Genomic DNA, 27,863 nt, shown 5'->3' with positions numbered 1-27,863 from the left:
CCGGAAGAGAGAGGGTGAGAGAGAAGGAAGGTGGAAGAAAATAAAGAGACGCAATATAGAGTGATGGGGGAGGATGTGCACAGACTAAGGAGAATGTATCGATCCCTGCTTCATGATGGACTGAGAGGCCGCTTGTCACTCTGACAGCCAAAGGCAAATGGGCCATCACATAGGCAGCTTTGCGGCTGTGCTGACCGGCTGGAAAGAACACTAAAAAAACAATAACAAAAAACAGCCCAAAGGTTAAAGCGTTTCTGAGGGAGGGGGATTCTAGCTAAGAGCAGTGCACCTCATTAAATACTCAGCGTAAGCCCTGTGGATTTCATTGATTGCTGGTGTCCAGCGATGCCTGAGGTTTATCCCACGCCGCCTCCCCCTGAAAAGAGGCAAAATGAGCATGAAGCCCGAAGCGGGGATGATTGTTTTTTGCATCTTGAGTCTATTTCTGATGTGGAGATCTTAATTTGGACTGGCCCGGGCAGCTAAAGTGGGTCATAGGGTGAAGCAGACATGAAGGGGCAGACGCATCTCACTGCCTCCACTCTGGTATACCATACCAACAGCACACAACACCCCCCCACCCAGCTGCATCAGTGAGATTCTCATCTCATACTTGCGCCTTGGTGCACACTGCGGATATTGCATGTGCAGCTTGCCCAGAATCCTAGGCATCCCTATGAACACAATTGTTGCTGAGGCACCCCCCTGCTGAAGTCTTAACCCCAATCCTGATTCCAACCCAAAGTCAAGCCCTGACCCTACTAATCCTCTTAAGGAAGTAAGAAAAGGCAAAATGTCCTCACTTTGCATGTGGGTGTTGTTCTTTCTATCCTTATGAGGACCTTAGAGTAATTGAAATACAACACACACACATGCTCCAGTAGGCTTTAGGACCCAGTATTTCCGCCGTAATAAGGTAGTAGAATTGAGGAAAGGCAAAAGGGCGAGAGGGGGGGGGGGGAGAGAGAGAGAGAGAGAGAGAGAGAGAGAGAGAGAGAGAGAGAGAGAGAGACGAAGAGAGCTACGTGTTTGCGAAGTCAGAGAAAAGCTGAGAGTGGCAGAAGAAAGTTGACACCGTGTAAGACGCAGTGCAACCGCAACAAGGATTAATCAGATACCTTCTCCTGTCTGCGAGGACAGAGAGCGAGCCGAGCACGATGCGAGAGAGGATGATGTGCAGGGGGAAGGGGACTCTCTGACAGAGCATATGCACACCACCCACACCACCGCTGCACAGGTGGAGGCTGAGACAGGGGGGCATCCGCATGCATTCACCGCCGCATCAGCACCGCTCGACGGACGGATGTTTGACTCTCTGTGACTCAGCGCACGCATTCCCTCTCTCACCTAAACACGTGTAGGATACATATACAGTGCACACACACACACACACACACACACACACACACACACACACACACACACACACACACACACACACACACACACACACACACATTTTGCACATGCCCACGCCAAACGCAAGCAAACCAGTGGATCAGTGTGGAGCAGACAGCCGTGTGTGGATGGTATAAACGGGATTCCCCGTGTCTTCTCAGAGGACTCGACCCGAGGACAGGACAGGACAGGACAGGACAGGACAGGACAGGACGGATCCGTTCCCAACGTAAAGGTGAGGAAATATTTAAAGGAACCCATAGGAAACCCCGGGCTGTGTTCTGACTATTTTTGTTTCTTTGACTAATCTTTGACATTTTATTGCTAACGTTGCATATTCCAAATGTTTTTGTTACTGTTCCCTCACCTTCACCCCCACCCCCTCCTCATTTGTGAAACAGCACTTGCAAATCGTAATGATGAGTTACATTAAAATAAAACAAAAATATGAAATGTGAAAGCAATGCTGTTACCTTTATAAAACCACTAGTCTACTTGTTCCATAACAATAACCTACATATTGTTTTACCAGTAAAAGCTTTATATCATTAAAATGAACTTTATTGATTAGTGTAATTGCTACAACCAAGCACACTATTCTTCTTCTTCCATTTCTTCTTCTTCTTCTTCTTCTTATTATTATTATTATTTAGGAGAGTATTGCTGTTATTGTACGTTGTCATCTCTTATAGTTCTTTAAATATTCTTTTTTTATGAATATCTTTTTGGGTGGAGAGTGCATACAATCCTCATCTCAAATACTGTAAGATAAGATAAGGTAGCAGCTCAAATGCAAACACAACAGATAAGACAAATACAGATTAAATAGAAATTCTAAGCTAACGAAAACACATCACTTTTTTCAGTTCACAGTTTCAGGTGATTATACATTAATGAAAACATAGTTATGAATATTATATTCCATTTCTGCCAATAGATCTCCTTAAATCCTACACACTGCTCCTTTAAGGGGATCTCTGTTTTGACATGAAACCGTTTCATTATTGATTCAAGGCTAATGTTTGAAAAAGGGGATTTATTAATTATGGTTGTGTTTCTGATGTCAATAATCTTCTTTGCAAGTGAGACTCATTTTATATTACTGTAATATTGAAAAAGAGGATATCATATCACCTACTGTACAGTGCAGAAGTGAGAGCTCTTCAGTTCATTATTTTATAAAATTGAAGATTAATTTTCTCTGTGTATATTTATGAATATATATACAGTACAATAAAGGATATGCTGCTTTGGAGTGGAACCCCAACAGCAGCAGAGCAACCCGCTCTTCACAAAGACACACAAAGCTCTGCTCCATTGTTTATGTTGCTATTGCTATTTCCTGCTGTAGCACAAGCCTGGAGTGCAGGAATATAAAACCGATGCACGCTCATGCAGCATTCCTGAAACCTGATTGAATGTGATTTGTGAGATCACGTGTGAAATGTAAAATGTGTATCAGGGGACAATGTAGAAAAAGGGACACGCATTCCTGATTAAGAGCAGCTCTTTTCTCCGCTGACTGTGCTCTACTTGTTTAATGACCTGTGTGTGTGTGTGTGTGTGTGTGTGTGTGTGTGTGTGTGTGTGTGTGTGTGTGTGTAATAGATCATCACTCATGTGAGAGCCTCTGTGAGAGGCTAATTGATTAATTAAACACACACACACACACACACACACACACACACACACACACACACACACACAGGTCATTACACAGATAACAGACTAGATGACATCAGCCTTTGAATTGTTCCTGTTTAGCCTCTTTTCAACATTGTGGCAGTTCTCAGTGTTAACATACATTTTCACAGGCTTTACCAAATTACTACGATTAAACTGATATATATTCAAACAATAACAGGCTTGTGTAAGCCACCATTTTTTTATAAAGAGTTTATTGCATGAATATAATTTTCACTCAAGTCAAGAATATGGGGGGATAAGATATTAAGAGATTTTATTGTCCCAAAGGAAATTTGTCTTGGACAAACAAACAATATCTGCTGTTTAAATAATTCAACACAACATAGTGCATACATACATACATGATAGATAGATACTTTATTCATCCCGAAGGAAATTTTAGATACATACATACATACATACATACATAGGCTACATACATACATACATGTACATACACACATACATACATATACACATACACACATGCGCACATACACACATGCGCACATACATACATGCATACATACATACATACATACATACAGTACATACATACACACATACATATATACATACATACATACACACATACACACATACATAAAGTACACAGACACAGACACAGACTGCTGCATCACTCTGCATGGACATGCTCATGTTGCATGCAGAGACTGCCACTAGCCAACAAAATTGCACACTGCGTACAACACATCATAATAGTCATTTCTGGCTGTACAAAAAATGTCTAAAGTTTATTTTTTTATTTAGAATTAGTCATCATTTAGCTATGGCAACTCTGGGCAGAGCTTTTTAACATTGTGTTGAAAGTGACAACAACAAAATCTTCTTACTTTTTTACTTACTTATTACTTAAAGGTCCAATATGTAATATATTTACTGTAATAAATCCAAAAATGACCCCAGTGCGTCATCAGACATTAAGGAAACATGCTAAGTTGAAATACTATCTTTTCTGACAACATTACTAATGCCAGTATTTTCTCCTTTTGAAATTTCCGTTCCGTGACAGAATTTCTGTTTGTGTTTTGGCCTGTGTGTTGTTATCAACTGCCCCGTTTGACAGCCTGGCCGGGTTGCCAGATATACCTTTAAAAACGTAAACCCAGCGCTATAGCCAGGGGCGTCGGACTGGGGGGAAAAAGGGGGCTGAGTACCCAGGGCCCTCATGTGAGGAGGGCCCAAAAAGATGCAAGAATGAATAGCTGTAGATGCGGGGAGGGGCCCATAGAAAGATGCCTTTCTACAGGGCCCAGAATTTTGTGCTACGCCCCTGGCTACAGCTGTAACGTTAGTACAGCCATTAAAGCTGCAAACAAGCGAACGGGATCAACGGAGACAGATTCTACCCAACATAAAAAACAGTTGTGTGACCAGAGACGTAACAAATCCCGGGTAAATAATGGAGATGTTTTGAAAGATGGAGACAGCTTAGAGCCCAAAAGGACCCAGAATTGGATAATTTCCTCCTGAACAGCTAAGCATTAGCTTCAGGCTAATTTATCACAGCTACTAGGGACGGGCATTTTATGGCATTTAAACATTTGTGTACTCACATTGAATTATAGTTAGAGTACCGAGTTGGTTACTCGCAAAAACAATTGAGACACAGCCAGTGAAGTGATCCCGAGTGGGCCTGGCTTACAGCGCCATGCTAACCCTGCTAACTGCTAACGTTACCGGAGGACCAGGCAAGCAGCCACGGCTGTTTACAACGTGTAGCCTGTTCAGCGGCTGTAGCCGATAACGGTGAGTTATTTGAAACCAAGAGAGGGAGGCTGTAAATCGGGAAGAGAGGACTGTGAGTTTGCAGTGTTAGGCATTGTTGCCGTAATTCTAAGCCAATGAAGTGTTTTCAGTCGGGTGGAAAAGGACGGCAAGGTAGTGGTATATTTAGCGGTTCATACCGTAGCTAATTCTAAGCCAAGGAAGTGTCTTCAGTCGGGTGGAAAGGACGGCAAGGTAGTGGTATTTTTAGCGGTTCCTATCGTAATTCTAAGCCGATGAAGTGTGTCTGTCTGGCGTGTGGAAAGTGCCGAGGTTATGGGGTTTTTAGCGGTTCCTACCGTAATTCTAAGCCGAAAAAGTTGGGTACAGAGCTCTGCGTGAGCACGGGGGAGGAGGAGGGGGGGAAAGACGACTCTCTCCAGTATTTTGAATTTGTACTGCAGTAACTATTTTAAACACTAGCTGTCAGTATTACATATTGCACCTTTAAACTAATTGTTGCATTTGTTTTCCATTTTTAATTAGTGGTTTAGAATCTAAAAAGGTTTAAACATGTTATCTTAACTTTAGATAACATGTTGAAACTGGAGATTTGTTTAAAATCTGTCTAATTGGGGCGACCTGTAGCTCACCTGGTAGAGTGTGCGCCATATGTAGACTGAGTCCTTAGCAGCAGCACGGGTTCAAATATATCTGCAGCCTTTTACTGCGTGTCATCCCCCCCCCCCTCCCCTCTTTCCTGTCATGCTCTAGGTGCTATTTGTGATAAAACATAAATGACTAAATTAATTCATATTAATAATCACCTGTGTTGCAGTGTTTTACCATGCACTTTGTTGTAAATCAGCATCATCATCAGATCTTAGCAATGTGTAAAACATGAAACCCTCCCAACAGAAATGTTGTCCTAAATGATCAAAATAAAGCCCCAGTTTACAGTAAAATAACGGTGTTGTATACAGTGTGTTTGGGAATGTACACGTGTATACAATAAGCGTTTATGTAAGTAACTGTGTATTACATGGTCAACATCCACATACAAGCATACACATCCATCCATGGAAACCCTGGAGAGTATTGCAAACAGCAGTTGTAGAAGATAACTGAAGCACACGTTACACATGCATACACACACACACACACACACACACACTCACACGCATGCACACACACACACACACACACACACACACAAACCCACGACCACACGACCAACACAACATTGTGATATATAACCAGTCTCTGTACAGTGTGTCCCATGATGCTCACAGATGCACGTAACGGAACACTGAGTACAACATACAACACACTCTGCAGAGATGCTGGAGCCATTTTCAACACATTGCAGATGGGTAACTTCTCTTTCCTCGGGCCTCATTACACACAAGCACCAGCTGTCTGAGCAGTTTGTGTGTGTGTGTGTGTGTGTGTGTGTGTGTGTGTGTGTGTGTGTGTGTGTGTTCTTGTTTAACTATATTTGTGGGGTCCAAAAACCAGGAATACAGTATACTTGTGGGGTCCGGACAGCTTTGTGGGGCCAAAATTCTGGACACCACAAATTTAAAGGGCTGTTTGAGGGTTAAGACTTGGTTTTAGGATTAGGGTTACAATTAGGTTATGGTTATGGTTAGGGTTAGGGTAAGGGTTAACGTTAGGCATTTAGTTGGGATGGTTAAGGTTAGGGTAAGGGGCTGGTGAATGCATTATGTCAATGACGGGTCCCCACAAAGATGGTGAAACGCACTGTGTGTGTGTGTGTGTGTGTGAGGTTAGACCAGGGTATACCGTGGACTGATATATGAGCTCACACTGTCACACACACATTCTGCACAGAGGGGTTCAGTGCCCGGTGTGACTGCACTCATGTGTTATTATTATTCTGTGGAAATGATCCATCCTTTGCAGTCTAATGTGACATCAACACATCCTTACTGAAAGGCAGGGCTACATTGGAATTATCCCATCCAGTTATTATCAAGCCAAGCCGAGGAACAGTACTGAAATGGCAAATTAGCCTCTGCTTCATTTATCCTGCAGTGAGCACTCCACTCCATGGTGAATTTGTTTCCATAGGAACATGATGTTACTTTGGGCTTCACGAGCTGTGCAACGCGCTCCACGCCGCTGCCTTTTTTTCCGCTTATCTTTTCTGTTCAGTTTCCTCTCTGCTCTTGTCAGTCACTCCACACAGATCAAGGAGGGCGATATAGTGAGAAAAGGGTTTGGAAATACAATCAATAGCACCACTTGGGTTTTTAAAATTTGTGTTTGGCATATCTCGAAGCCTGCTCTGGTCTTATCAGCCTGACATCGCTGTTCTTCAAGACGTCTTTTTATTAGAGCCTACAGCCGTTTACAGCTCCAATTTCCTACAGCCACTATGCCATTTCTTTTCTATGAGTGTGTTCTCTGTATCTGCATCGCCTTAATTTTTATCAGCTGAAATATTACAGAAATACTTCCAGCTCAGTACATGAGTGTGTACGTGCTTGAGAGGCAGAGAGGTGGTGAGTGTCAAAAAGACTGCAGAGTTGCTGAAAATCTATACATATATAAGAGTCAGCAGCAACAGTTCTCTGCTTTTTCGACGGGTTTAAAGCACTTTTTCTACTTTGGTTGCACATTTCCACGTCTTAAGAACAAGCTTTCTTTTCGCCCAGCAAGCAGAAAATGTACAGAGAAAGACAGGTTTTAAGTTTGGTACAGTGGCTTTGCTGAAAGTATTGGCTGGATTATGAAGAACGGAAGGAGTCAGATCAAAAGCGAAAGAAGAGGGGTAGAAGTAACGGAGGGAACTGAGTAAATGTGTGGTTGTGTATGTGTATGACAAAGCACCAGACTAGAAAAGGAGAGAGATAGGGAGGGAGAGAAGAGCCGGTCTTGTAAAAGTGTCGGCGGTGATTTGCAGCGGCGTCCTTGCAACCTTCCCTCTACCTGACTGGATGTTTTATGAGTGTAGCAGAATCAGAAGAGTAGGCCGGCTTATAATACAGCTGACAGAAGTCTTTTTATGGTGGATGGGCAGAGGTGCAGGAGGGAGGGTGGGCTGTAATAAAGCTAAGTGCATCTCTCTGGGAATGAAGCTGCAGCCGATTGGGAGGGAATGGGGGCGGAAGAGAAAGGGAAGGTTGCTGAAGTGCTACCAATATTAGTGAGCATGAGTGCGTGTGTGCAGTATGCGCCATATGTCCAGATGTGTGTGTGTGTCTATGTGTTATGAGGGGGAGGCAGTTTGCTCAGAGCGGTGGCTGACGTCAGTGTGTTGAACGATCACTCAGCGTGTTCAGTGTGAGAGGTACTAGCCCTCCATAAAGAGTGGGTGAAGAGGAGGGGAGGTTTGCACGGCGAAGCCGTGTCAGCGCAGAGCAGAATGCAGCCCTCAGCACCACGCCAGCCCAAAGACACCCAATTATTCCCGTTTTTTTTCCCTCCGTGCTGTGCAGGAAAGCGTGCAATAACGAGTCAATGAATTGATCTCGAGCCTGTGAAGCACTCTGCTATGCATAATGAATACTTACTGATGAGATATTATGTCATTTGTTGAAATGACTGTTTCTAATTCCACAGGGAATGAAAAGACCCTGAACACAGACATTTTATATCTCTTCTCAGTTGTCAGCTCACAGTAGCATTTCTCCACCACTCAGTGAAGTGCTAATTTTAGATCTCCTCAGTTTGGAATAGAGCTGCAACTAACAGTTATTTTCATTGCTGATTAATCTGTCGATTATTTTCTAGATTAATGGATTAGTTGTTTGGTCTCTAAAATGTCAGGAAATTGTGAAAAAAGTGTTTCCCAAAGCCCAAGATGACGTCCTCAAATGTCTTGTTTTGAATCGCGACACACCCCTTCCAACTCCCAGAGTTATCCTTCCCGTCCAGATCCAATGCTACGACATCTTTAAATTACTATTAGTATTAGTCGTTTTGGTGCCTTATCCCCCTTTTGTCGGGTACATTTAGGGGAGGGTTTCAGCAGGGAGGAGATTTCATCACGAACACCGGTAACGCTAACGGAGGTGTAACGTTACGAATGGCCGCTGTTCTGACGGGTGCCTGGGTCTGTTTCCCAACGGTTCAGTAAGCTGCCATTAGCGTCCTTAGCACCGGAGTTAAGTGGTGACCGGGTTTGGATTGCTGTAATGACAGTGGCTGGCTGCTAGCTGGCTGGGGGCTGACTGCGGATGTGTCCCGGAGCTGTTGTCAGCTCTCATCCCGACTGAAGCCTTGCAGCGCCAGGAGAGTGAGGCAGACAGACAGGGGTATCATACTAAAAATAACTGAGCGTGTTCAACGATGTCGTAATCTTATGTTACCCACCAAGAATTAGCTAACGTTATAGACCAAGCATTAGCATTAGCTACTTGTCAACCAGCACCTTTAAAGTAGGCTAAGCTTATGCTGGATCGATCGATATTGAAATCAATCAATATCAATAAATAAGGTCTCTGTTGTATTACTGTGTTCCAAAGTGGCATGTAATCAATGACAAAACGATGCCATGTGGCAGAAAAAAAGTTGGAAGAATCGAGGTTTGTATGGAATTGTGGGTTAAAAATCGTGATACAAACCGAATCGTGGATTTGGTGTATCGTTAAAGCCCTACTAAGCTGGGCAAATTTGACAACATAATTTACATGTCAATAAAATGTAGCCACACTACGAAGGGCGTATTTATAAAGATCTCCATCGACACTGAAATGCCTGAATTGCAAAATGGAAAATGGCAATATGAAAACAGTTAAATCTCTTCTTCTTCTTCGTCATGTTTCAGTCAGCAAACAAATAAAGTGCATTGCAGCCAAGGAGTGAATACTCTGCTGAGTCTCAGCTGATTAAACCTTCTTTTTGTGGGGCTCCAGCCCCAAATGTTATCTCAAAAGCCCCAAATCTTTTAGGTTTTTAAAATAACTTCAACTTTTGACCTCTCAGTCTCTCTAACTGAACCAGCCAATCAATGGAGCAAAGTTCTATTACTGAGGAAATTAGTTATCCTTTTAAGCTAACTCTGACTCATTTAGAGTCTTAGGGCCCTATCTTGCACCCAGCTCAGCGCAGCGCAAAGCCCGATGCAAGTGTCTTTGCTAGTTTAAGACCGACACAGTTGTCAATTTCCCGTCCAGCGCCCACGTCGCTTGAATAGCAAATGCACCTGCGCCCATCTGTGCGCCCATGGGCGTGCTGGACTTACAGTGAGGTGTGTTCAGGTGAATTCTTGGTGTATTGCTATCTTGAGGCAGCGAGAAGTGATCGCGCCATTGACCAACAAAAACCTGCTCTAAAGTCAATAGCGCAGCATTTCATTGTTATTTTAACAGCGAATTAGTAAAATGCGCCTAGGCTCGTGCACAGCACGCGCACACTATGCTTATTACACACACAGGGAAGCACAGCAGCAAACAAACATGCAAAAGATTACAAATAAAAATATTACGGTGCAAATCCGCCATCATAATAGCAATGCGCCAAGGTACAAACACGCCTGGCTTTTAAAGGGAATGGGAGATGACACTCTTGGTTTATTGCATGTTACACCCAAAACACACCTACGACTAATGAAGACACTAAGTACAACCCTTTTGAACCATGCGCCCGGCGCACAGACCCTTTTTTCCGCCATCAAACTAGCAAAAGTGGATTTGGACACGCCATAAACGCACCTGCGCCATGCGCTTCACGCCGTGTGCTTAGATCGTTAAAATAGGGCGCTTAGTCTTTGATGCACTGTCCCTGTAAAATAAGATAAAAAAAGTAAAGTCACTTTGATTGTGGCTCATCCCTGCTGCATTTAAACATCAATCAAGTCAATATGCTATGATTGTCAAGTCATCGCAGAATACATATGGTCCTGCTCTGTGCCCTGCTATGCCCTTCTACACCCTGCTACGCTCTGCAGTGCCCTGCTACGCCCTGATGGTACGAGCTACGGCATACCAGTCTTGTATTTGGGATATCATAAATGCTCAGGCCATTCAGGCATTGCAGTAACTAAGAACATGCCGAGCTATGGTGTGTCCCATGTCCAGTGTCCCTGTCTGCCGTGACCTGAAGTTAGTTAGCAGTTCTCTGGAACATCAGGGATAGGCCTTCCTCTGAAACATACTGAGTTGTGTGCCAGGCAGTAACACTGGTAACAGCTTTACTACACTGTACCTTATTATTTTGTACTCTGATACTATGAATATTACTGCTGAAATAAACTACAAAACAAACTGAAGTTAGACACACTCATTCCTCTGATGGAGTGCTGCTTACTGATATTATGATCATTACTGATCATATTTGTGAATGTTTTTTGTGTGACTGTATTGTCTTGGAGTGATGTTGTTTATGTTATTTGTTCAGATCATGATCTGAATGAGACTTCCTGAATAAATAGAGCTGAACTAACTAGCTAACTATAACCCTTGTTTTGATACATGATGCAGTTAAGCAGATTCTGCCATAAATAGGATGTGGTTTGAAAGGTTGCATTATATTGTAAAAAGAAATTGCTTTGCAGGGAATTCATACATTGAATTGTGGGATTTGGGTCCCTATAATAATTTCAATCAGTGGTAGATAAGTGTTGCATTCACATTAAACAATGAAACGTCATCAGAGCCCCAGTCTGCTTTTTGTTTGCAGCGAGCACCATTGGCTGGAGGATTACAGTTTCAAGGTTTTAAATCAAGGTAGCTGATGTAGGAAAAACAAGTTTTAACTCTATCAGATTAACTGATTTCACATATACAATCAGGCTTCTGTTTTTTCTTGTATTAGTAACATTGTGGGGACTCACCTTCCTTCTGGGGACTGGTCACTGCAAGGTTAACCATTTATTTTTGGGTAGTTTTTTTTCAGGTGCACTCAGGGAAGTGTTATCTCCATAGGAAGTCTTTCAAATCACACTAATGTGCTAGGTGTATTTATCTACTATATATTTCATGATCGAGCAGGGTCCACAGTTTCACACTGAGATTCCCGGCTTCAGTTTGAGAATTTCAAACTATGGTAGGCAACGGACGTTTCTGTATACTGCTCATTAAGCCCTGCTTTGAATTCATGATATTAGTCAGCCTGTTAAAGACAATGTGTCCTGTCAGCACCTCTGGAGCTGTGCTGCCTGTAAGGACAACTAGTTCTGAGGACAGTGACGCTGTGATGCCGGTCGGAGCTGCTGTGGACTACGTGGACAGACAAACACTGTAGCACTGCGCTGACGTCTTCTATCGAATGGGAATTTGGGGATAGGGGTTAGGTTTAGGCATGTAGTCCAAGTAGTGTGTGTGTGTGTGTGTGTGTGTGTGTATGTGTGCACGCGTGTGTATGTGTGTATGTGTGCACGCGTGTGTGTGTGTGTGTGTGTGTGTGCGTGTGTGTACCTTCTGTGAAAGGTAGAAGGCAGTAGGGATGCACAATATATCGTTTTTTTTATAGTCATGGTGATATCAACTGGCGCAATAAACATTGTGAAAGGCTGTGACACTTCGCAAAAGACACTCCGAGAATTTTTGAGTTAGTTGAAATAAAATATCAGCAGAAAACTGCATTTTATAATGAAAATGCCATTCTTCAACTGAGAACACTTTAATATCTGTTTATTTAATGCAATTGTGATATTCAACAACGTTATCGCATAGCACATATTTTCCTCATATCGTGCAGCCCTAGAAGGCAGCATGTGTGTGTGAGGAATAATACCTCTCTGGTCCAAACTGGAGTTAAGCTGTGAAGTCTAAATATTTTGTGTGACCTTGTTCTTCTCTTAACAGACCTCATCGTCCTTGTCATACTGGACAAAGAGCTGGCTGACTCCTCGTCTGTCCCGAATGGAACCCTCTTAAGGTGGACGGGGTACGTTAAAAATACATGTCCCAAAGGAGCGCTGCCGTGGCAAGCAGCAAACCCACGTCCATAAAACAACAGGCAAGGACTTTGATTTCTTCATTATCGCTTCCTGCAGCAACAACAGAGGACAGGCATGTTGGCAGGCCGGCTGACCTGCCGATGTGCACCATAGGATTCTATTTCTGGAGCCTCATTGCTTTTACAGATTAACTGCCCTCAAATATGGCCCCAATCCGTTCATTGCGCCACTAGTTTGACTGCTGCCGGAGGTTGTGCATATTCAAGCTGCAAAACACCCCGCTGTGCGTCACTCCAGTCATTTGAAGGCGGGCTGCCTTTGGCCTGTAAAAGCAGTGTCAGTGCAAAAAAAACAACGCACGGCTGTATGTCACAACAGACTGAAAGTCATTTTTGTTTTTCTCCTTACAATCATTTCTCAACTCATTGGCCATTTCCATCCAGAACGGTTCCAGGGAAAGATTGACATCCCGAGCTTTCATGCTAATAACATGACATTGTGCTTAGATTAAGACTTTACATGTGATTGCAAGAGACATTTTCCATGAGTCGCTGAGGGCAAATCACACTGAAAATCCCATTGCCCAGTGTTTTCATTAGCCTGTCTGGGGCTAATCAAGGTCCTCCATCATCGGAATTGACATTTCCATATTGTATGAGAGAGAAAGTAGCCAGCATTAGCATATTCATGAACACTGACGCATTCAATCATGTGAAATGAAAGACGTGGGGCGGCCATCACAGCCCTGAAACAAATAGCTTATGACATGTGAGGAAAAGAGGATCTTGAATCCCCTTACACAATTTCAGCACATCCCATACATAGCACACTGGAGAAAGCTACCACTGGATATTTTATAAACCTGGCGTGTGTTGTTGGCCTCTTGACCAAGGCCTATAATAACATGAAAATTAAGGAACAGGATTAAAGATGGATTATCACTGAAACACTAAAGGCACCAAAGCAGCTGCCTTTGCATAAACCCATCGGGCGCTCTTTAGGGAGACGCTCCGCACATTGATTTGCAGATTAGATTTTGGTTGTTGATGTAGTGGCCTCTTGTTGGTATTAAAAGAGAGGGATGGAGAATTTAGATGAGCTGGAGCACCCTCTTTTGGGAGAAGGCCCCAATAACAGCCGTGCATCAGCTCCGGGGATGGGGCTGGGTCCCGCGACCGGACAGGCCCCTGGCGGGACGTTTAAGGGCGTCTTGGTTAGGTGTGAGGAGGACAGGGCCTACCCTCCATTAGCGTGGAGGAGCTATTGTGGACATCCTCCAGAGCTTCAGCAGCAGCAGCTACTGGACCCTTGCTCCTTACCTCGCACACTGGAGTCCTTCTACCCAGCGGCCCCCATCTGGGGACACTCAGACTCCCTGCTCAGCAAAGACTACCTGGAGACCACCTTTGTGGACATTCGGCCCGGCTCCACCCTGGAGAGGAAGCTGCTGGCCGAGACACAGGACTTCCACAGCGAGGCGTACAGCGTGGACGATGAGGATGACCTGCTTCCAGACTCTGACGTAAGACATCCCAGGAACGTGATGTGCACCACATTCTTAAATTCCAAATTGTAAAATCAAGCATTCATTTCAAACAAAATAATGACAATTTCATATAGGAAATAAAGCTGGGCATCGCCAATGATTTCCTGAATTGATTTGATTCCGAGTCACACGGTCCCGATTCGGTTACATTTCCGATTCGATTCAATATCAATTAGGTTAGGGAAAGTTCAGTTACAATACAAATTTTGCTTCGATATAAAAGAGATTTTTAGAGAACTTAAGCTGTACATTGTACAAGCATAAATCAACCCTCAAATATTTTTTTCAATAATGCACCAGGTTAATGTTTACATTAAGAAGTGACCACAAAACATTTTTTGTAAGTACTTTTTACTTATACATCCATGGTGAAAAGGCATACATAAAAACTTTGAATTTTAGGATTTTATTAATTGATCACTCAAACTATTTTTTTTATTGGAGAATCGATTATTTTAACCGAGCCCTAATAGGAAAGCAGTGCAACTCATTCCCTTTCTGCAGATGTTTAAGAGAAAGACTAGTAACACATAAATATGGTTGAAACTACCGATTATTGTCTTGCCTATTAGACGTCAGGAAATAGTGAAAAACTATGAGTATAATGTCCCAGAGTCCAAGCGGACATCTTCAAGTGTCTTGTTTTGAATAGGTTGGCAATTATGGAGGCATAAATTACTGAAAAGATTGACTAATCAATTAATTGGCTAATTGTTCATCTCTACACATAAATAATCATCATATCTCTTCATCTAATTTATACCACATCCTTTTTTTGTTTTTTGTTTCGTTTGATGGAGATTTGCATAAAAAGCAAGAGAGATTCATATTCTCAGTACAGATTCTGGGAAAAATAAAAATAGACATATGAGCAATGCATTTCAAAGGTAGGCAGCAATTGAATGCTTGCTGTCAAACAGGCAGATTACATAAAACTGCTCTCCTGCTGCCGTGCAGGTCAGGACACTACAGCAACGATGGAGGATGCCAGTTCTATTTCATAGATCACTGAGCAAAGCCCACCCTAGAGTGAAATGTAAATTAGCTTTAAGAGTCACTACAGTGGTCATATGATGTTTTGGGGACATGAGAACGTATATGATGTAAATGGCACAAGTAAGTAGCCGCTGGTTGTTTAGATTATTATGAAAAGTCTCTCCGCAAGGTTGTATCAAAAGGTCTAACTACCCACTGTGAGCTAAAAGGCTAAAGGCTGTTTTACGATTATTACTTCGATTTAGTCTCACATTGCCAGCTATATCTCCACAGTGCTGTGGAGTAAGGTCTGGCTACACCATAGATGCATTCTGGGATCGTAGAAAAACAAAACGCTCTGGGTTGTTTGCATTTCTTTAAAACCAATCACAATCGTCTTGGGCGGCGCTAAGCTCCAGACGCAGCGACGAAATCTCTGCTAAATAGTCTCAGGAAGGAACTCGTTTTGGTGAAACATTTGCACCCCGCAAAAGAAAACACCACATACAATAATAAATCAAGTTAACTGTTCAGAATACAGTACCGTGAGCTATTTAAATTAGCTGGATACATGGGTAAACCTCATTGGCTCTTACCAGTGTATCTCTGTGTATACTTCGTCCACAGCAATCCCACCAATCGCTCCCAAAACCTCCCAGTTATGGCGCTTACCCACTGCTAGTAGCAACTCTACTCGGCTCGGCTCGACTCGGCCGCAGTGTCCCGTCCTCCATTTTCCATTGCAGATTTAGTACCGCCTCATGCATAAGGCGAGCGCGGCCGGTCATCATAGCGCCACCGCAGGAAACTGCCGTGAGCTACCGCGACACACACATAGAACTTCGAAGGTGTGTTGTTGTTGCCACATCCAGAAGACAAATTTTGTTTCAAAAGAAACTTGAGGCAGCAAAAAAAACACAGCTGGCTAAACTATTTAAAAATGGCGGGTTTGTTCAGGACACCCCTATCTGTCGCTAGCAGTGTTGGGAGTAACGCCTTACAAAAGTAACGCAATTACAGTAATGTATTCCTTTTTGCTGTAACGCAGTAATATAATGCATTACTAATTAAATTTCGGTAATATTATACTCGTTACAGTCTCAGTAACGCGAGTTACAACGCATTTTAACGCAACATTTAGTGGTGCATTGTTTTTTTTAAGAATTCACCAACACCGCGACACATTTCTTCACAGGAAAAAAAAAAGCCGTATTATTTTCCTGTCGCTGTATTCGATGGTTGAGATGACTGCAGAGACAGATACATTTGCGAGATGGATATTATTTTCAGGAGTTATTACGCTGCGTTGAAGTGAGCTGTCCTGTTTCTGTTCCCGTGGTCAGAACCAGAGACGGTACGGACAGCATGTATGTCCCAACAGGTGACGGTACGTCAGCGGCTGACAGATATAAACATGTCGGGAATTAATGTTGAGGCTTGCTACACGTAAATATCATTGCATTTTATCAGCGGTGGAAAGTAACTATGCCTGTAGTGGAATGGCTTCGAATGACGACCAAAAGCGCTTGTCTTTTACTGTGACCATTTACTGTTCAATATGTTGCAGTTTTACAAACAAAAAAGTGAACAACTTCAGCCTTACGGACATGTTGCATCTCAGTAAGCTAGCAAGAGTAGGCTACACAACAGACAACTTCCGTGTAGCTTACTTCAAAATAAAAGCACTTCCTGTGACGGTTCGCAGTAAAACTAAATTACTGTTAAATAAGGTTGTGTAGGCTACCTTTTCACAAATCAGCTGTAAATGAAGTACTGTAAATAATGTAAATAGTGAGTTTTAATCACACTATAATTGAACATTTCCTTTAGAGTGTTTTAACCTAAACAACATGAATTTCTTATTCAAGTGCTATAAACAAACATTTTACAACAATGCCGTACTTTTAATTGAGTATTTTCATTTTCTCCTACTTGCCTATTATACATTTTACTTATCTATTTTTTATAGCTTTAGTTACTTTGCATATTTATATTAATTATACAAAATATGAATAATCTATGAAGTATTAAAGTGGATAAAGAGGAGACTTTATTGATCCGGTGGTGAAATTAACAAGCTAGCTGCCAAATCAAACTTCCCCTGTTATTTTGGTGAAAGTAACTCAAAAGTAATGCAAAAGTAGTGTAACGCATTACAATTCAGAGACAGTAATATTGTAATATAACTAATTACTCTCAAATGACAGTAACTAGTAATCTATAATGTATTACATTTTGGAAGTAACTTGCCCAACACTGGTCGCTAGCAATGATGATGCAGTGATTAGTGACGATTCTCTCTGACCAATCAGTAGTCTGCAGGTTTTCACGTCACCTTTTGGTATCGCCTCAGCTCACTTGGAACCTCGACGGAGGTGATACTAAAAAAAGTGCCTGTTGGCAGGTACCAGGGACTTTTTTTCATAATGGGAAACCAAAAAAGGCTAGTAGAGTCGAGGCGAGTCGAGCAGGTAACATGTAATGGAAAAACGGCATTAGAGAGGAAATGCCGTAAACATATTCTTTGTAAATCTTTACAATCATTCCCCAAAGGAACCAAACAGGCCTGCCTTGTTGCACCATCCAAATTTTCTTCTTTTCAAAATCATCTTCAATTTGTTGCCATTTGTGGCATTTTGATGTCAGGCTTTATCCTGGAAATGTACTTCCGTTGATCCAGACTACTTTGATTAAGAACACAAGCCAGTGGACAAACAGTAGTACAGAAGTACCGCAAACCATTCAAATCAAGAGGATGCTGCAAAGTTCACAATTAGGAGTTTAGGAGGACAAAAGAACAGCACACGAAATACCAAGCTCATTGTGAATGCTGGCAGTAGTGCAGGGATGCACAGCCGCAAGCCTCTGGGAATAAAACTTTGCAGTGACCTCAAAGAGTCACAACAAAGCATCTCCTTCTCCTTTGTTTCACTTCAAACACTTTAGTTAGACGACTCAAACTGGAGCCCAAAACTGCTTCATCGCGTCATTCTGTGGAGCTAATCAATACTATACAATGGCAGAGCAAGAGAGCAGGAGAGAAGACCTTCTGAGTCCTGAGTGACTTTACATATTAACACAGTGGGCTCTATTTTAACGATCTAAGCGCACGGCGTGAAGCGCATGGCGCAGGTGTGTTTAGGGCGTGTCCGAATCCACTTTTGCTAGTTTGACGGTGGAAAAAAGGGTCCGTGCACCGGGCGCATGGTTCAAAAGGGTTGTGCTTAGTGTCTTCATTAATTCATAGGTGTGTTTTGGGCGTAACATGCAATAAACCAATCAGAGTGTCTCCCATTCCCTTTAAAAGCCAGACGCGTTTGTACCTTGGTGCATTGCTATTATGATGGCGGATTAGCACCGTAATATTTTTATTTGTAATCTTTTGCATGTTTGTGTGCTGCTGTGCTTCCCTGTGTGTGTAACAACCATAGTGTGCACGCGCTGTGCACGAACCTAGGCGTATTTTACTAATGAGTGTTAAAATAACAATGAAATGCTGCGCTATTGACTTTAGACCAGGTTTTTGCTGGTCAACACTTGCGTCGGGCTTTGCGTTGCGCTGCACCGGGTGCAAAATAGGGCCCTACGTCCATCTGGCTTTTGGCTCAATTCGAGATTTCCCTGTGCGTCATGTCGACAAAAAATGCTCTGGAAAGATCACTTCTGATCAGTGGTGGAATGTAGCTAAGTACATTTACTCAAGTACTGTACTGAAGTACAAATGTTGAGGTACTTGTACTTTACTCTTTTCTTTTCATGCCACTTTCTACTTCTACTCCACTACATTTCAGAGAGAAATATTGTACTTTTTACTCTCCACTACATTCATCTGACAGCTTTAGTTACTAGTTACTTTACACATTAAGATTTTCACACAAAACACATGTAGTTTATAAAATCTGATGTTTTATTATAAATGAAACTAGCTAACAATATAAGGGCCTACAAGTCCAGCTGAGATGATTAGACCATTAAACACACAACTGTTTGGATCCTTTAAGGCTCTGACACACCAACCCGACGGCCGACCTTCAGCAGAAAAGCTCCTCGAGTTGGTCAAAAAAGTGCCTCGGAACACACCAAAGCGATGCCGACTTGAGCGTACGTTCTGCGCGTGCGCGAGACATAATACGTCTCCATATCAGCAGGCGGCGCTAATCTGTATTGTCGCCCAAAAAATGAAAACAGCTGGCAGCTGATTGGACGAACGCGTCACATGGGTCTGGTTTCTCCGGAATTTCAAAGCCAGACCATCATGGCGGCTCGTTCGGAATACGATCTCGTATTTTACGAAAATAGTTCACCAAAACGTGTTTCTGAAAACATTTTAAGCGAGAAATAGGCCATGCAGTTGTTGAATCTCTCTTCATTTCAGATCGACAAAGGTCAGTTTAAAAGATTTTTGTCAGATTTTGAGAGGCGTTAGTCACGCTCATCCCACTCATCATTTCCGGGTTAGCACTCCACCAGATTGGTTATTGAGTCCCGACTGCCCGCCTTCCAATTTAACAAGTCAAATCGGCCCAAATGAAGGAAATGGGAGGATTTTTCTGCATTGAGTACTTTTGCTTTTAATACTTTAAGTACATTTTCCTGATGATACTTACATACTTTTACTTAAGTAACATTTTTAATGCAGGCCTTTAACTTGTAACAGAGTATTTTTTACAGTGTGGTATTAGTACTTTTACTGTAGTAAAAGATCTGAATACTTGTTCCACCACTGTTCCTGATATATGAGAATAGTTCCAGACAGGACAAATCAGAGAGAACAGGCATATGGAGTGAATGACAACAAGAAAATTAAAATCACCTTGTGAACTAATCTTTAAAGTACTGTTTGTAATAATAATGTACTCTTCTTTAATGTTTAAAAATCAGTGGATAAGATTTTATTTTATTTTTTTAAAGGGTGCAGGTCTTTGAAGCATTTGCTCAAATGTTACGGCAGCATCTTTGGAAAACAAAATGCACAATTATTTCACGCACAAAATAAAAACAAGCAGAGTAATATGACAAGGCCAGAGTGAAAGAGGAAGTCAGATTGAATATGCAGCTGTTTCAAAAAGATGCGTGAGTCACGAATGGCCTGCGGTCAGCAGAGCTAGTGCACATCCACACTAACCCCATTCAGTCACATTGTCTTACAGGCACCAGCAAAGTTTAACAGTTGTTGTAGAGGACGTGAACGCAACAAACAAAACAAAAATCACGTTTTGAATGCTTCCGTAAAACAGTGACTTAGTGTTAGCGCATATTATCTTTGTATGTTGAATGCAACTTTTAAAATAAATAATACTCAACACTATGACTATGAGTCCAATTACAAAAAATACATTTCTCACTTATAGTGGTATCTAACTATGCACATAGAGTTTTGATTTTGCTTGTTTCACCTTGATAAAACTGATACAAGCAAGTGGGCATTATTAACTCTACACGATTCAGATGAAGAGCAATGGGCTGCCACAAAGTTGAAAGGAATTTAAAAAATGACATTTTAAAAATGTAGCATATATTCAGCATGTCTTTCCGGAATCAATGTCCCAGTTACTCTGGAAAGCCCACAGATCTCTGAACTGCTTTGAATAAAATAAAATAAAATAAAAGGTCCCCATGTAAAAAGGTTGGCAGTGTGTTCTGTGGAGTATCTAGAGTTATGGGGACATTTTTTATGTAAAGATGTTGTTGTAGATTATTATTATTATTATTATTATTATTATTTTTAAATATGATGTTCAATTGCTGGAAAATCAATCTCCAATTCATTTGTGTGGAGGCAGAAATCTTAAAACCTGGGCAAACAAAAGCAAAACTACTTGCATAAACAGATAGCATTTTTTTTTGTTGGTAATATAACCTGAACTCAACCTAATATGCACTCTGTTTGAATCCCAGGACTCGTCTATTGATGACTTCAGTGATACAGACAGTGAGAGCAACTTCCCTCTGATGATCCCTCAGGACTACCTGGGTCTTGCCTTCTTCTCCATGCTCTGCTGCTTCTGGCCTCTGGGCATCGCTGCCTTCTACCTTTCACAGAAGGCACACACACACACACACACACACACACGCACACACACACACACACACAGACACATGCACGCACACGCACACACACACACAGAGACACATGCATGCACGCACGCACGCACGCACGCACACACACACACACACACACACACACACACACACAGACAGAAAGACACACACAGACAGAAAGACACACACACACACACACACACACAGACAGAGACACACACAGACAGAAAGACACACACACACACACAGAGACACATGCACGCACGCACACACACACACACACACACACAGACAGAGACATGCACGCACGCACGCACACACACACACACACACACACACAGACAGACAGAGACACACACAGACAGAAAGACACACACACAGACACATGCACGCACGCACACACACACACAGACAGAGACACATGCACGCACGCACACACACACACACACACAGACAGAGACACACACAGACAGAAAGACACACACACACACACACAAACACACAGAGACACATGCATGCACACACACACACACACACACACACAGACAGAGACACACACAGACAGAAAGACACACACACACACACACACAGAGACACATGCACGCACGCACACACACACACACACACACACACACACAGAAAGACACACGCACGCACACACACAGAGAGACACATGCACATACGCGCACACACACACACACACACACACACACACACACAGACACACGCATGCACACACACAGATAGAGAAACGCACGCACACACACACAGACAGAGAGACACACCCACGCACGCACACCCACACGCACACACACACTCACTCACGCACGAACACACACACACAGTCTGTCCTGAGCTGACATGATACAACGTGGCACTGTAGTTCACAGCCACGGGGGATTTCTTCCCCTCTGCAGTGTGTGTAGACTAACAGGTCCAGTTTCTTAAGTGCTGCGCAAGTGTGCACATGGAGTTGGGTTAGAGTTGAGACAGGGAGGATTACACCTAGATTTGAAAGATTATGCCACAAGAGCTTTGAAACAGCACAGAGCTGTCCAGTCCAAAGTAAGGATGATTACGAGGATTTTTTACATTTACATTTTAGAATCACAGTCTCTCTGTCTCATAATTCATACTGAATGTTCATACATAAGCTTCATTTAGATGTTTAAAAAAAACTAGGGCTGTACTTGATTAAAGAAATTCTTAGTCGGCTAACACTCATCAAAATGCTGGCTGGAGCCCACTGATCTATACACCGGCCTACTGATGTAAACCCCAGAATGCGACAGATATGGTTAATAACAGTATAATTGTTTTGTCATTAACAGTATCTTTCCCTTTATTCTGTGGTTTACATCAGTAGGCAAGTGTCTAGATATGTAATCCCTGTTTTATAATATTCATATTTCCAATGCTAGCTCATATATTTTCTCTCCTCTAGTGTCTAAATCAGTGTCTGATCAGTCTCTTCTAAGACAAAGCTGGTGGAAATATGGAGCAAGCCAAAGGGGAAAAAAAGGGGACGCTATGACTGCTCAAACTATCCCATCAGTCAACATTACACTGGCAGTGTGGAAAAGCCCCTAACATCTCTATCTCTAGTCGCTAGAGGCCCCGAGTTTATAAAGGCATCTTTCCAGCACTGCAGGGGTCCCATTAACTGGCAGCAAGCTGCATGGGCCTTTTGATCAGATCAATGGCCTTCGTTAGGGTTTAATTAGAGTCATAACAAGAAGCCCCAAGGTGATACAATTCCAATATTGTTGAGTGCTACCTGAAACAGAGTCAGAGTCAAAGACACGGACCAGAGAGGGGGGGGGGAGGGGGGGTTCAGAGACGATTCAGGATTCAGAGACGAAACATAATGTAGGCTTCATGGTGGAATGTAACTCCGGTACTGTACTTAAGTACAAATGTTGAGGTACTTTACTTGAGTCTTTTCTTTTCATGCCACTTTCTACCTTCTACTCCTTCTACTTCTACTACATTTCAGAGAGAAATATTGTACTTTTTACTCCACTACATTCATCTGACAGCTTTAGTTCCTAGTTACTTTACACATTAAGATTTCTGCGCACAAAACACACGTAGTTTATAAAATCTGATGTTTTATTAGAAATCAAACTAGCCAACAATATAAGGGCCTACAAGTCCAGCTGAAATGATTAGACCATTGATTACATTACATACACAACTGTTTGGATCCTTTAAGGCGCTGACACACCAACCCGACGGCCGACCTTCAGCAGAAAAGGCAGTCGGACTGACTGCCTCCCCGAGTTGGTCAAAAAAGTGCCTCGGAACACACTGAAGCGACGCTGACTTCAGCGTACGTTCTGCGCTTGCACGAGACGTAATACGTCTCCATAACAGCAGGCGGCGCTAATCTGTATTGTCGCCCAAAAAATGAAAACCGGCAGCTGATTGGACGAACGCGTCACGTGGGTCTGGCTTCTCCGGAATTTCAAAGCCAGACAATCATTCGGAACACGATCTCATGTTTTACGAAAATAGTTCTGAAGAGTTTAAGCGAGAAATAGGCCGTGCAGTTGCTGAATCTGTCTTCATTTCAGATCGACAAAGGTCAGTTTAAAAGATTTTCGTCAGATTTTGAGAGACTCTAGTCACGCTCATCCCGCTCCCTGTTTCCGGGTTAGCGCTTCACCAATCAGATTGGTCATTGAGTCCGACTGCCCGCCTTCCAATTCAACATGTCAAATCAGCCCAAATGAAGTCCAACGGCTCCTCCAACGGATGACGGCACGGAACACACCGAACAGACTCGAGTCAATGACCTCGCCAGACTGTCCGACGGCCAATAATCAGTTTGGTGTGTCAGGGCCTTTACACTTTCTAAAATGGGAGGATTTTTCTGCATTGAGTACTTTTACTTTTAATACTTTAAGTTCATTTTCCTGATGATACTTAAATTATTTTACTTAAGTAACATTTTCAATGCAGGACTTCTACTTGTATCAGAGTATTTTAACAGTGTGGTATTAGTACTTTTACTTAAGTAAAGGATCTGAATACTTCTTCCACCACCGGTGGGATTAGCGTCTGATAGGAATGAGTGGAAGAGGAAAGTGGAGGCCAGGGAGGACAGTGACAAATGATGATGAATGCCCCTCTCTCCTCTTCTTTTCCCCCCGTCTAATCCTCATCTCGCTCTTCTTTCTCCTCCAGACCAACAAGGCCTCGGCTCAGGGGGATTTCCAGGGTGCCAACGCCGCGTCTCGCCAGGCTCTGTGGCTATCAGTGCTCTCCATCGTGTTTGGAATCATAACGTACATCTGTGCCATCGCTGCGTTGATTTCCTACCTGTCTGGAAAGCCACCATAAAAGCAACTCATGCACACAAAAAAAAAACAGACCTCATGCATCTCATGGATATTATCAACACAACGTATCACCTGTAAATGTGAAATAATCACAGTCTTTGTCTGTCGTCATGTTTTATCTACAGCGAGCTGGAAAAAGAGTGAAAACAACTGGAGAGCTGGTGTATAGAGCTCAGCAGCAGACTGATCTCAAGAAGTGGCGTATGGATGACACGCCAATTCTTATGCCATTTTGGCGTGTTATCAAGACGCGTAATCGCTTTTTAGCGTGTTTATCAACGCCGTTTGGCCTCCATTGACTTACATTACCTTGTGATTGCGTAGGGAAGTTGGTTGGGGTGGTGGATGGGTCAAACACAGGACTTTCACCCAGGAGGCCCGCATGTCACGTTTCCTAATCCCAACCGTCGCTTTCTTTTCCTTCGTGTTACGTTTCCTAATCCCAGCCCCGTTCTTCTTTTCCTAAACCCAACCCGTTCGCTGTATATGGCGTAGACATACACACGGATAGCTCCAAATGCAACGTCCCGTTGTGGCGTAGACATACATGCGTCCCTGTCTTCGGCTTAGACATACACGCGGATAGCTCAAAATGCGTACAGATAATGCGCCGCTTGGCTTTAGAAAAGTGGCGTGTATTTTTACGCTAAGTCATGATATCACTATCACGTTGCAGAGTAATACCCCGTTCATTTTCTCCAAAAAGGATTTTTAATAATTAGCCATAATGTCTAAGCCATCCGAGGTAGACTGACCAGGAAGCTGTGAGGTTGGGAAACGAAGGTTTCTGTTCCTGTAGAAGATAGAAGTCCGTAGGAAATCAACCTTGTTTTAAGAAAAACATGTTTTATTCGCTAAGTCATGGAGAAGTACTACACTACCCACAATCCTAAGCGTAACAGTGACGTTTTTGATTGGTAGAGGTCGCTGTTACCATGGAAATTAACCCGCAAACAGCTATAGCGAGCTGCTCCCGCTTAAGTCTATGATCGTTTGCGTACATAGTGTTATACTTTTTGCCTTTTTATCAGTTTTCAACTGATTTTAACCCTAATCAAATGTGTTATGGTCAGGATTCATCTCGTAGCTAGTTGACTTGGTTCCGGGCTTAAAACTCTTTAAATAAGCATTTAATGAAACGTCAATGGAGCAATTGAACGGGGGAAATCAGTTTTGGAACCAGAGCGGTTCAAAAAGTGGGCGGTCACTGTTGAGCTCTATATATTATAGTCACTTCTTATTGGATTAGGACATAATTCAGCTCAGAGGACATTCCTCACACGTTAATGAAAATGATTGAAAAAGAAGTTATACAGTATCACTTCATATAGAAGATACATTCTGTAAATGTGATTTGTTTTGTCACCCGAAGAAGACTTCAGTTACCTGCCATCCTTTACATCTGTGCTGTGGTCTTCAATCATCACGTGTGAAACGTTACTGAAGTCAAAAACAAAACTGTGACAACAAAATGCAGATGTTGTCAATACACTGTAGATATCACTGACACAATAACAAAGGGTGGATAATGAGAAGCAGAAAAGAGAAAAAGGAGCAAGGAAGCGGCAGCAGCTAAATCCTGATGGACCTCGCTGTGGGAGCGCCCGAGCTGCCGTGGCCACTGTGGGGTAAAAAAGCTGGAAAGCCCCAGAGCTTCTTTTTTGAGAGGCTCGAAGCAATATTCTTTCAGAGAACCCAGAATTTCTTGCTACACCTCTGGCCAGAGCAAAGGACCCACAGGGAAACACGATCGGTTACGTACTCTAAGTGAAGAGACAGGGGCTTCATCCCAGATCTTAAATTGCATCCCCGTTTCCTCCACTTGCTTCCCTTCCTCGCGTCTTAGTCCTTCCCCCCCCGAGGAAGCACGGGAGAGACTCGAGGTAGTCACGCGAGGAGAGAGGAAACCAGGAAATGTGTTTTTAGAGGGAATAGACATCCTTTCCTCTGAAGCTGCACATGAATTTATATTTTTCAAATTTTTTTTTGCATTTTAGGTCTTTATTTGATACGACAGCTTGGACATGAAAAGGGAGAGAGAGGGGGAATGACATGCAGGAAAGGGCTGCAGGTCGGAATTGAACCTGCAGCCGCTGCAGTGAGGACTGAGCCTTTGTACATGGGGCGCACGCTCTACCAGGTGATGAGCTACCCAAGCGCCCCCAGCGTCACGTGATTTGTTCCGCTGCATGGGCGGAGTTAGCAACAGCTTTCAGCTGCACGGCTTCCAGGAAGGCTGCTCTCTACTCGCTCATAGCTCCTCAGAGATCCGTCCTCCATCGTAGCTCCTCGGGGCAGGAATAAAAGCTTTTACACAGCCTTCACGAAGGAGGGCCAGAACAACTCCCAGTTTCAAGCGAAGAGATATCAAATAAGAGAAGTGAGATCCATCTCTCCAGCTTTTAGGCCGCTCGGAGACGGTTCCGGTCTAGCTATCAGTGATTCCACCGCGCCAGCTCTATAGATAACCATGGGGGCGTGGCCGGAAAAGCCGGTGTGTCCTAAAGAAGTATCCACGTACCTGACCTCATGGTGGATTATTCCCCTTACATATGGAATATGTAACGGTTGAGAGATAGTCTCGATACGATAGAGAACTGCACCTGTGCATCATTCATCCATCCTGATTTCACATTCAGCATCACTCATTGTTTACCTGCAGAAAGGACTGATTCTGCTTCGTTTGATGCCAAGTTCAGTATCTTTATGTTGAAATACACAAAAATACATATAGTGCCATTATATAACAAAATAAATAAAAATGAGGGGTTTTCAAATGGAATGCAAGGTTGTGATGTGAAACACTGGCTCTAGATTTAGAAATAAAGGAGCTGCTAAGAAATCATGACATGGGCGAGGAAAAGTGCCAAAAATTATGGGGGGAAAAAAAAACTCAAAGAATGATCCTTTTATGAGCTGTTCCATTAAAAGCAACCAGGCTGCTACTCCACGCTGTCCAAATATAGATCGTGCTGGTTTCTCCTCCCAAAAAAAAAAAAAAAAAAAAAAAAAAAAAAAAACTGAAATCCTTCAGGAACTTGCTTCTTGCAGTATGGCAAACTTGAAAAATGAAGTTGTCTCCAACTTATGTAGGCAAACACAGTAACACTTTGTGAAGACGAGCAAAGGGGGTTAAAGAAATGTTGCAAAAAGTAATCAAGACATCTCAGTGCTCAGCCATGTGATGCATGAGTCAGCAAAATCTCTATTTGGGTCACGACAGAAACCTGCATGGCCAGTTTGTAGTTTGCCACGTACAAACCTGCTCCAAACT

General features: G+C 42.8%; 1 protein-coding gene across 1 annotated transcript; it reads left to right on the top strand.

Annotated features, from left to right (window-relative positions):
- The first annotated feature begins 1,010 nt into the window (after nucleotides 1-1,010).
- On the top strand, nucleotides 1,011-24,608 carry tmem91 (transmembrane protein 91). The gene is made up of 4 exons (XM_031286995.2): nucleotides 1,011-1,633; nucleotides 12,588-14,204; nucleotides 21,102-21,248; nucleotides 24,435-24,608. Exons 2-4 carry the CDS (start codon nucleotides 13,764-13,766, stop codon nucleotides 24,588-24,590), a joined length of 744 nt encoding a protein of 247 aa, XP_031142855.1. The 5' UTR covers nucleotides 1,011-1,633; nucleotides 12,588-13,763; the 3' UTR covers nucleotides 24,591-24,608.
- Nucleotides 24,609-27,863: the final 3,255 nt, after the last annotated feature.

This window comes from Sander lucioperca, chromosome 5, assembly GCF_008315115.2.
Source record: "Sander lucioperca isolate FBNREF2018 chromosome 5, SLUC_FBN_1.2, whole genome shotgun sequence".
Taxonomy (NCBI): domain Eukaryota; kingdom Metazoa; phylum Chordata; class Actinopteri; order Perciformes; family Percidae; genus Sander; species Sander lucioperca.
The sequence above is the reverse complement of the archived record's forward strand: the minus strand, read 5'-3'. Positions and strand labels throughout refer to the sequence as shown.